General features: G+C 28.1%; 2 protein-coding genes across 2 annotated transcripts; one reads left to right on the top strand and one right to left on the bottom strand.

Moving 5' to 3' along the window:
- The first annotated feature begins 1,602 nt into the window (after window positions 1–1,602).
- LOC114170116 (LOB domain-containing protein 9-like) lies at window positions 1,603–2,578 on the top strand. Its single transcript, XM_028055603.1, has 3 exons — window positions 1,603–1,977; window positions 2,371–2,408; window positions 2,497–2,578. The coding sequence occupies exons 1-3, from the start codon at window positions 1,603–1,605 to the stop codon at window positions 2,576–2,578; spliced, it is 495 nt and encodes a 164-aa protein (XP_027911404.1).
- Window positions 2,579–4,716: 2,138 nt separating this feature from the next.
- On the bottom strand, window positions 4,717–6,459 carry LOC114168399 (probable glutathione S-transferase parC). Its single transcript, XM_028053193.1, has 2 exons — window positions 6,038–6,459; window positions 4,717–5,217 (listed from the first exon to the last, which is right to left on the bottom strand). The coding sequence occupies exons 1-2, from the start codon at window positions 6,350–6,352 to the stop codon at window positions 4,873–4,875; spliced, it is 660 nt and encodes a 219-aa protein (XP_027908994.1). The 5' UTR covers window positions 6,353–6,459; the 3' UTR covers window positions 4,717–4,872.
- Between the last annotated feature and the right edge of the window lie 5,402 nt (window positions 6,460–11,861).

Raw genomic sequence — 11,861 nt, 5'->3', positions numbered from 1 at the left:
CAGTACAATCATTTTTTCTTCTATGTTGATAAAATAAAAAAATTAATATAAAAGAGGCTCATTAAATAAATTATTAAACTAATATTTGACTATCAAGTGAGACAAAAGAGAATTACCTTCTTTATTTCTTCAAGGATGGAAGAGAACAATTGAGAGATGAAAGCAAAAATAATTGATCTTTTTCTCTTCAGAAACAAAAGAAAATAGGTAAGAATGGAAGATGAGAACAATTTGTAAGAAATTCAAGACATAAACATATAAAAGTGGCTCATTAAATAAATTATTGAATTAATATTTCACTATCAAATGAGACAATAGAGAATTACCTTCTTTATTTCTTCGAGAATGGAAGAGAACAGTTGAGAGATGAAAGCAAAAATAATTGATCTTTTTCTCTTCAAAAACAAAAGAAAATAGGTAAGAATGGAAGATGAGAACAATTTGTAAGAAATTCAAGGCATAAACATATAAAAGTGGCTCATTAAATAAATTATTGAATTAATATTTCACTATCAAATGAGACGAAAGAATTACCTTCTTCTTTTCTTCCTCGAGGATGGAAGAGAATAAAGGAGAAATAAGAGAAAAAATAATAGATCTTTTTCTTTTCAGAAATAAAAGAAAACAAATGAGAATGAAATATGAGAACAATTTATAAAAAACACAATTTATAGTGAAAACAAATAATATAAAATATCTTGATAAATCTTTTTAATCTTTATTTTTTATTATATATGATTTTATATTTTATTATTTATTATTATTAATTATTATGTTTATAAAGGAAATAAAATATTTGATTTAATATTTATAATAAAATAAAATCAAAATATTAATATCTATAAAAAAAATCAAAATATATATGGTAAAAAAAAATTTCAAAATTTTTGGGGGTGCCACTGGCTTTGATATCACTTGTAAATTTTTCAAAGTGAGACATAAAAAAATTTGGCTTCAACGAATCATAAATAATAAGACACCACCTTTAACTCAAATATCTAACACTATAATTTTTTTTAGTTCTTTTCTTTATATATTCTCCATTTTATTCCTATTTTCTATTCAATGTAAAATTTTAAATCAATTTAGAATGTCAATTTATGTAACGATTCTTTTGCATATTTTTTTAGAAAAATAAAAACTCTTAACGGTAACAATATTCATATTTGCAAATAACAGTTTATGAGTTCCAAGATGGTAAACATTTAATTATTTTTGCAAAAACAGAAAAAATTAAATAATTAAATAAATTATAACACTAAAAAAGAAGTGTTTGCATTTTGTAACGTCATAATATTTTATTAATAAATTATCAAAATAATAAACATAGTTTGACCAAAATCTTAAAATCATCAAATTTAGACTTCATCTTTGCTCCTCTGTACAATATTTTATTTAATAAATCGTCATACATACAAAAGATAATTAATAAATAGAGTTTGACCAAAATCATAAAACGAAACACCTTTGTTCCTTTCTTTGTATAAATTGGTAGTGTCTGAGGTTCTATACTCATAAGCAATATAAAAGCTTATAGCAGAAAATCCATTCATTCATATTCATAGTTATCAACAAAAACATTTGCATCATTTTGCAAAAAGAATGAGCGAAGAACATAGAAACGTTGCATGTGTGTTGTGTAGGTATCAACATAGACGTCACGATGGTAGTTGTGAATTTGGACAGTATTTTGCGAGCAACAGGTCAATAGAGTTTGAGAATGCTTGCAAGCTTTTTGGTTTGGCAAATTTACTTAGATTGATGCGTAGTGTTGAAGCATCTGAAAGACAAGTTATGGCTGATTCCATTCTAATTGAGGGTAACATGTGGAGCAATGATCCCATTCATGGTGCCTTAGGTCATGTCCTTACTTTGAACAATCAAATCCAATCTGTTCAGAGAGAGTTACAAATTGTAAACACTATGCTAGCTCAATGCCCACTTCATACAACTTCACATGTTGCAAACACCGCTGTGGTAAGAGTTCTTTTTTATCTACGATTATAAGATCATTTGTCTGTAGTTATCAAAAATACGTTTTGAATTTGAATTCTCTGCTTGATTTTTGCTACTATTAATTCTTTAAATAGATTGATTTTGATGTTTTAAAATATACTGAAAATCTGAAATATACATTTTTCTTCTTTGAACTTTTTTAAAATTGTGTTTGGTTCATAAAATAAATTATATATCTAATTAGCTTGATTAGTAATTTGATTCGTATATTCAAGACTCTCTTTCAATTGTTTCTCTACATTTAAACCATAGAAACTTTTAAATATATTAAATCAATACATACAACAAATAAAACATAATATATACACTCATTCATTCATACTCAGCATCAACTTTCTTTTCTGAATGTGATAGGGTGATGTTGCTGGTTCTTCTCACACCGGACAATCAAGGTATTGTTTTGTTATTTTTTTATATTCATTTTCTTTTTTTTTCTTATTATCTTAATGTATGATATATATTATTTTTTCAATTAAGCAGTGTTGTTCCGTCTCTTGAGAAAGAGGATGCTGCTCAAGAGAATGATGATGAGGTTAAGAGAAAGAATAAAAGAAAGCATTGATTTTAAAAATGTGATACTAAATTATGTAGTTATTTAGATATCGCTCATGAAAGTTTATCTTTATAATGTCAAATTTAATAAATACATGTTTTTCATATTCTGATTACAAAGTAATTAAAGTTTTCTTGATCTGCTATCATCTTATATTGTAATAATTATCTTTCCATTATTAACTTATCTAGATGCCAAATAATCCTATGACAGATATAACAATACAAGAAAAAGTTAAACTTTCCATGAATAATCACCGCGAAATAAAATTTGTATGTAAATGTTCTTTACCCACGAAAGCATCCGTAGGTAATGCCATTAACTATCATAAAAAGAGATTGTGGAAAAGTGTGTCAATAAACAACTCTTACCTTCGAACAAATAGCAGTGAAAAAAAAAAGGATAATTATTAAATCTATCGTAAAATAAAGAAAAATAAAATAAAATTTTTCCCAAGTACAGAAGACTCTAATTTTCAACATGTTTCACTTTATTTCCAAATCTTCTGTCACTACTAAAAAAAATCTATATTTTTTGTCAATTTTGTTTTAAATTTTTTTTAGAAAATACTTATAAATTTTGTTATGAAAAAAATTTGCAGAAAATTGTTGTAATTATTTTTTGCAAAAATATTTTGTATAAAACACTTTTCACAACAAATTTTGTAAGAAATACTTGCGAATTTTATAATTTTGTAAGAAATAATTACTTACGAAGGAATTATTTGCCAATTAAAATTCTTAGAAAAAATAACAGTAAAAAGTTTTTTCTTATAAATCTTTTTAACAAATTTGCAAGAAAATTTTCATGTAATATAAAATTTTTAGTAGTGCATCATGTTTTACCTTGTCCCCCAAATCTCCTAAGTTCCCAATGAATCCCAAATCTTCAAAGCCTCGTTTCAAAATCTGAAAAGTAAATCCGTACATGACAAATATATCTTTATAAAGTAATTGAAGTTTTCATAACCTTTGAAACGTATCATACCAGGTTTAAAACATATCCTACCCTAGATTATATGGCAATTCAAATATGAAAAAAAGAAGAAGCAAAGTTCGAGGAGATAAGAAATGGATTGAAAACAAATCGAAATGGAACATGAGTTGGAAGAGACAATGGTTTGAATGGAAGAGACTTTATGCACAAAATCATGAATGGAAGAGACAATGTCAAAGATAGATCATATACCTTAGAAAGATATGGCTAAAAAGTAACGGACTTATGCACAAAATCATGAATGCTTTAACATATTATCTTTGGAGGATGATGGTTAACCTAATTCATGAATGTTGCCAACAATATCAGGTTCAATTATCACAAGGATTTGAAAGAAGTTCAAAAAAGTTTATATATACCTTGGAAGCAAAGCTAAGTGAGACAGATGAATGATAAATCAACCTTAAAGATTGACAATGGGAACTATAACAACTGAATTCTTGTATGTGTAAAGAAGATGTTTTTCCCTTACTTTGCAGACCAATCTTTGTCTGCGTTTTGGATGTTATATGTGCTAAGACCAGTATTGGATGTATGGAGGAAAGAAATCATTGTTATCAATTTATAGGTCTTTAAACATGTCATAAGAGGACCGAATGACAGAGGATGTTGTAAATATTTTGTCTACGGGTTGGAGCACCACAAGTGCTTTGATATATATAAAATTCTTACCTTTGGTGATAAAAAAAAGTTTGAAAATTAAAAGCAAGAGTACTAGTTTGTTGTATAAATACAAGAATGGAAGGTTTTGTGTGTTGCCAGTAACTAATATTGTTATTAAAGGTGAATTATGAAATTAAATAAAATCTTTACCATTACTAAATGTATATCTGTTGAATTCAAATCTTGAAAAGTCTTGTATTCTAAATAATAACAAGATTATGTAATAGGAAAGAGATTTATAAGAATTACAAGATTCTGAAATAAAAGATTATATTCAAAGATACTACAATTTTCTTGTAGTCATTATATTTCTATTGTTTATTATTGCTTTTTTGTTTTTTTTTTACATACTTTTGTATGGTCAAGTGTTATATATATATATATATATATATATATATATATATATATATATATATTCTATAACAGAAAATGCTGCTCAAGAGTTAGTTTTGCAAGCAATTAAGCATAAAATGCGAAACCAGAAATTTCTAGAACTAAGCTTGACATTTAACATATATAGATAGAGATTCCAGAAAAGTTGAAAGCATAACAAAGTTCCTTTTAAGTGTCTGTGTTGAAGTCCTGTTCATAGCAGAAGGTGAACTTCATCACAGAACTTTATTCTGTTAACAGAAAATGAGTATTCAATCCAAGTGATTGCTCTTTCTGTAGCCTACAACAAACTCATAGACCTCTTTTTCATCAGCAAGAGATTTGGAAACACTTTCCCTCTGACTGCATCTCTTAGCCCAAGCAATGATCTTAGGACACTCTGCCTCTACTTTGAAATTCCCCAATGCCTCATAAGTGTAAAACCAGGTGGAGAAAGGGATGAGAGCAATGTCAACAAATCCAAATGTGTCACCTCCAAAGTAAGGCTTGTCTCCAAGCTCCTTCTCCAATTCCTTTAAGGCCTCCACAAACTCCTTCTTTGCCTCTTCAATCCCTTCTCTTTTTCCAGCCCATATCTTCCACCCAGCATCACCTATCTGCATATTTTAACACATGAAAATGAAGTACTATTAGAAGATGAATCATGACGTGTCTTTGTGTTCGATACGTATCAGACACTCACACTCGACATTCGTAGGATACATATCAATAAAATGTCTAATTTATAAGATTATTTTCTTTATCTTAACAAGTGAACTTTAAACCTAATTCAATCTTATCAAAATAGATTATAAAGTGAGGTTTATATTGTCTATATGTTTGAATCTGTTATCTATGTTAATATTCACATTTAATATAGCAGTAGTCATGGATGAATTTTTAGAATTTGAATGCAATAACAATTCTGTTCAATCTCATATAAGGAGAAAAGAAGAAAACTAGCTGTTAGGTTTACAAAGGAGTTTTTATTAGGGAGATATAACATCAATAAGACATGAACCTAACCACATAAGGAATGGACACCACTTTCAATCCAAAACCTTAAAGATAATAGATTTATGGACCTTGATCCTTATATAATGCTCTACTTCGTCATTTCTAGTTAATATAGAACTTAGACTCACTATTAGATTCCTAACACTTACACTTGGATTCCTAACACTTACCTGACATTATTCCCTGCATTCTTGTCATTAAACTAAAAAATATTAAAATTTGATACAAGATTATGTTGTGAAAAGTAAAGGGGTGATCTAAGTTTTCTCTAAAAGAAATGAATCACCCATCATGTTGTTGAATCCATTAACAACTGCTGAGAAACATCATAAGAGAAAGAGAAAAACACGAATCAAAGGGTACTTTAATCAGATGCTAAAAACAACTGAAAATTGAGCACAGAAAGAAAAAAAAGCTTACCTTTTTGTTGACAAAATCAGCCCAGAACCTGGCCTGAGATCTCTGATAAGGATCTGAGGGTAAGAAAGAGGGTTTGTCCTTCCAAAGTTCATCAACATACTCAACAATGATGATGGACTCACAGATGGGTTTACCATTGTGGATGAGAACAGGAATCTTCTTGTGAATTGGGTTCATTTGAAGAAGCAACTGGGTCTTGTTATCCAGATCCTCTTCTCTGTATTCATACTTTATCTCTTTCTCTGCAAGTGCTATCCTTGCTCTCATCCCATACATGCTGAGCCACTCATCCAGCAGAATCAACTCCTCTGCCATCTCCAATCACAGCACTTCTTCAAGATCCTCTGCTTTGATGCTTTTAAGGTTGTCTGACTTTTTGACAGAGCACAGATGAGCTTAATCATGTTCCTGGTTGTGCTCAATTATTGTCACAATCATGGTTTACATTAAAATAACTTTACTTACCTTAAAAAAAATTGACCGTTATCGGATACAGTATCTTTAATAATATATTTTTGATTATTTTCAAACATTTATGTATTTTAGTACTGTTGAGTCAATATGACATTATTAAATTAATGCTATATATATGGGTTAGGTGGCCAGCTGTGAGACTTTTATAAAAGAGTGATGAAATCGAATAGGGATATTTTAATTTTAATTTTAAGTAAGAATACATTTATATTTTATCAGTCTTATATAAATCATGATAAAAGACTTTTCTGCTTTGATATTCCCTGCTGCTGAACATTATGGCTACTTTTTATTATATATACATATAGATGCTGTTACACAAATATTAAATATCTATCCTTTAAAACTCTAACTTTACTACTGTTTTTTTAATTAAATATTATATTATAATAAAACAATAATTTATTTTATTGTAGGGTGAATACAAAAAATAAAATGTCATATAAGTACCTTTTGACAGAAAAACTTTTGACAAACTTAAGGAAAATGACCTCTTTGACAAAAAAAAAAAACTTTTGACAAATTTAACAAAGTTTTTAAAAGTAAAACTAAAGTAAATTAATTTTTTATTTTTTTAATTAAAATAAAGTAATAAAATAATTTTTTTTATCTAGATGGGAAATTTGTCAAAACTTAGTTAAAAATACTTTGTTAATCTATAATAGCTCTATAAAAAATCATTGCTTTTATTTTAAATGTATGGAACTATTTTGGATGAATTAATTGACAAAAATATCACTTTATTATCTCAATAGTGCATAAAAATTGAAGGGTGTATATGAAATATTTTTTAATATTATATAAAAACAATATAACATTGAGTTGAGTAAAAAGTATATCTCTCCTTTTATATGCTCCCTTTTAAATCTTATAATAAAGTATAAAATAAAATCATATAATATATAGAGAATTAAAAATAATAATTAAATTTTTTCACTAATTTTTTAGAGAAAAAAAAAGAGTGATTGGTTTTCAAATGTAAATACTTTTTATATACGATAAATGTTATTTTTGTTAATATCTTTATAATTTATTAATATTTTGTAAATTATGTTATATTTTTGTGTTAATGTAGCGCATTACCTACATTAGTATTCAAACGCGAATACTTTTATATATAATATTGCATTATTATTTTTATTGAATAAAATCTGAATAATTAATATTTATTTCTTATTTTAAAAATTATTTTATAAGCTTTTAGTGATTATAATATTACTTTAATATTATTGAAATCAAAATTTTAATTTTAAGACCTTAAAAGAAAAAAAAAACACAGAAACACATACTATATATTTTGTATACTTTCTCTATCATAGAATTTATATTTCTATAGTTTGTTGAAAAGAAAAACACACACACAGAGTTATGAAAAAAGAATATTCCGATGTATAAAGTTGAATTTCACATCATTGGATTACTTAATTGAAAAGAATTGTAGTACAATTTAACACATGTTGTGTTTTGGAAATAGTGGTACAACACCTAATTTTTCTCTTATTTTATTCACTCAAAAATTTCTTTTCTCATTACTTTTTTTGACGTGCATTTGTAAATATTAGAATTCTTATTGATAACTACGGTTACCTATAGTAAGCTATATAATGCTAAAAGTACAAAAACATTAATTAATACAATAAAGATATTAATTCTTGTTATTTTTACATCTTTGATTCTTTTATTTCTTTAATCCTTATTATTAATTCTCATGTATAGTTAATCCAGTAGAAAAATATATTAACTAAAAATTCATTGATTGTTCAACCGTGTCCAAGAGTTGAAATATCCAAAGAATCAAAGCTTTTAAATTATGCAATTCGTGAAACAAAAATAAAGAAAACATGCGAACACGTTATTTTTTTGAAACTCAACATCAAAGTCCTGAATTTCTCCACTGAGAATTATGCCAGAAACCTGCATTAAATTCAATAAATAAAAAGCAACTAATTTTGTAGATATTTGAACTCAGAACAAAGTTTTTGTGCCATGTGAAAACACATACACTAAAAAGATTCAACTTTGGTAATTTCTCATTCCACAAACTATTTTCCCAGTAAACTTCTTATCATTATCCGAATGAAAGATCATTTCTTTTTATCTGTAAGAAAGAAGAACTTAAAATTTCTGCAATATTGAAAAGATTACTCCATTTCTTTGCTTTCAGAAGTTGACAACAAAACTGAATTCAACAACATAGTTGACAACAAAACTGAATTCAACAACAGTGACCACAGAATCTTCTTATTACAGTTAAACCAAGAATATCAATGGAAAACATTCAAAACTAAACCAGTGTGTGGTAACACAAGAAAGAAAACACAATCTGATACACCAAGATCGAAGCTTTATTCATTCCTGTTACGAGCATTACTATCAGCCTTCAATTTCTGAAGATGTGCTTCATGCTGCAGCAGAAAGTTCTCAACATGAGCGAGTGGAGGAGGATGACTGCGTGAATGTAATCCCCTGACCACGACATCATATTCCCGTGGCAAACCTTCCAGAATGGCTCCAATGTGTTCTATCTCAGACACATTTTCACCCATTTCAACCAAAGAATCAATGAAACCTCTGACGGTGGCAAGGTACTCTAAGATTGATTGAGTTTCCATTTTCTTGGTGTTCTTCATCTCTATCCTAACTTGCGTCGCCATGGCTGCACGAATGAGGTACACTGTATCCCAAACCTGCCATGAATGTCTGCAGTCGAACGCCAAAGGAAACATCTCTCTGGACAGAGACATTTTCAGCCATGTCGCCAGCATTTGATCTTGAACAAGCCATAGCTGATACTCTAGGGTTGCGATGTCACGTGAACGATCACTCTCGTTTGCGTATCTGATGGGAATGCGAGGATTCTCAACGAACTGCCTCAGATTGTGCCGAGCCATGACAACTTCAACTTGGTGCTTCCACGCAACGAAGTTCCTTCCATCCAGTTTAATCGGTGACTCCTCAGAGAGTGTCACTGCAGTCCTCAAAGGACCACCACCACTGCTGTTACCTTTGATTAGTTGCATGATGAACTCAAGTATTTCCACTAGCACTAATTTTGGTTACTCCCAATATACTATTCAGTTTTATCAGTTGCTTGACCAACTCAATGTCCACTGAGACCACAAAAGCACATTGACGAGTATTTCCAAAAACACTAATTAGTTACTCCTAATATGCTATTAATTTTTGTTAGTTGTTTGACCTACTCAACGTCCACTAATACCGCAAAAGCAAATTTGAAAGGCTACCTCCATACCACATCATAGTATCAGTAACAAACATAAGTGTCTTTATGTGTATAAACATCTGTCTTTTTTTAAGTAAGATTTTGTACACATGGTCAGACTTATTCAATTAATTATTTTCAATCACACTAATTGGTTACTCTCAATTTGTTATTAACTTTTATTTGTTGCATCGCCAACTCATCCGTTCAGTGCCATCACAAAAGCACATTGTAAAGACTTACTCAATACTATAGTACTAGTGAAAGACGTAAGTGTTTTTCTGTGAACATTTTTTTTTTCGTAAAATTTTGTCCGTGTGATCGTGCTTATTCATAGTTCTCATAACAGTAAATAGTCAACTCCAAACATGCAATCAAACAAAAGCAAATGATTTTAAATAATGTTATATATTGAAAATGGTTATTAAAAATTAAAAATCAAAATATAAAATCATACTAGTGGTTGACTATTCAAACATATATAATAAAATTAAAATAGAAATTTTCTCTTAAACCAAGTAGAAGTAACATTGTACCCAAACTAATACTAATAAACATAGAAAAACACTTAATTGAATAAGAACGACCATATGTACAAAATTGTATATAGAAAAAGACATATAATTATACACACAAAAAATACTTAATTGAATAAGAACAAAACACTTAATTGAATAAGAATGACCATATGTAAAATATTGTATTTTAAAAAAGACATATAATTGTACACAAAAAAAAACACTTAATTGAATAAGAACTACAGTGTGTACAAAATTTGTATTTACAAAAAGATATGTAGTTGCACACAAAAAAACACTTACGTCTTTCACTGGTATGTGGTGTTGACTAAAGTTTTAAAATATGCTTTTATGGTGAAAATGAACGGTTGAGTTGATGAAACAACTCATGAAAATTAATAGTGTAGAGAGTAACCAATCCGTGTTATTAGGGTTGTTTCATTGAATAAGCACAACCATATGTACAAAATGTCACCAAGAAAAAAATAGTTATGTGTACACAGAAAAACAATTATGTTTGTCACTGCTACCATTTACTGTTTTGGAGCCTACTTAATTTTGGTAGTTTCCACACACAAAATGGTCTAACAGTAACAAACCTAAATGTCTTTATCTGTACAACAAGTATACTTAGATCTATACAAGTATACTTAGATGTCTTTCTCTATACAAATATATGTCTTTTCATATGTACGACTTTGCACACCAGTTTAATTATGAAAAATATTATAAAAGTCTAAAAAAATATATGTCTTTTTATATGTACGACTTTGCACACCAGTTTAATTATGAAAAAAAATTATAAAAGTCTAAAAAAATATATACTAGTATACAAATAAAAATGAACAAAAAAAATTAATTGACTGGGGAACAATTTCAAAGTGTTGAAAAGTTAAAAGATAAAAAAAATAGAAAATATTAAAAGTCATTCTGAAATCATAATACAATTTTACATTTAAATCTAATCCTAATTTGTTTACTTCCACCACTTGATCGTGAGATGGTGCACCACTTTACATATCTGCATATTCAATGAATAAAGAATATAATAAATAATTGAAATTCAAATAAATTAAGATTAATTTATGTTAATATGTATAAATTTAAACTATAAAAATATGCAAATGTACGATTAAAATTATGTGTAGGGACTAAAAAGATAAAATTGGTACAATTATAAAAATCAAATAAATAATTCAATATAATAAGAAAGCAAATGGATTACTATAATCATCCTACAATTTTATTCAATGATGGGTGTTGATTAGTAAATGGAGTCCAACCAATCAATCTATACCCATTGACTTTTCAAAAGCAAAATCTTATGCCTCCTAGTATCTTTGGATGATAATCATAAATAATTAAATTTTTTAGTATTTTAATATTTATCATATCATCAAGATTAAATATATCTTTACCTCTTTCAGAAAAGAGTAATGATACTTTAACCCGGTAAATCTTACCCTTTTTTAACCTACCAACGTGTCATCCGCAGTGGCATTTTAATTTTAAATTTTAATTAACTTTTGAATCGTGTGATATGGCAATTGAGTGAAATGTGAGAGCGCGTGTGCATTTGTGAGATTGGGTGATGGAGTACACTTCTTAA

The sequence above is a fragment of the Vigna unguiculata genome, chromosome 11 (genome assembly GCF_004118075.2).
Source record: "Vigna unguiculata cultivar IT97K-499-35 chromosome 11, ASM411807v1, whole genome shotgun sequence".
Taxonomy (NCBI): Eukaryota; Viridiplantae; Streptophyta; class Magnoliopsida; order Fabales; family Fabaceae; genus Vigna; species Vigna unguiculata.
The sequence above is the reverse complement of the archived record's forward strand: the minus strand, read 5'-3'. Positions and strand labels throughout refer to the sequence as shown.

Bases quoted from the DNA above. Each gene is read 5' to 3' on its own strand.
- LOC114170116 (XM_028055603.1), top strand. From the start codon at position 1,603: ATGAGCGAAGAACATAGAAACGTTGCATGTGTGTTGTGTAGGTATCAA. The intron at 1,978-2,370 runs GTAAGAGTTCTT...TGAATGTGATAG, and splicing joins ATGTTGCAAACACCGCTGTG to GGTGATGTTGCTGGTTCTTC. The intron at 2,409-2,496 runs GTATTGTTTTGT...TCAATTAAGCAG, and splicing joins TCTCACACCGGACAATCAAG to TGTTGTTCCGTCTCTTGAGA.
- LOC114168399 (XM_028053193.1), bottom strand. From the start codon at position 6,352: ATGGCAGAGGAGTTGATTCTGCTGGATGAGTGGCTCAGCATGTATGGG. The intron at 5,218-6,037 runs GTAAGCTTTTTT...TAAAATATGCAG, and splicing joins CTGATTTTGTCAACAAAAAG to ATAGGTGATGCTGGGTGGAA.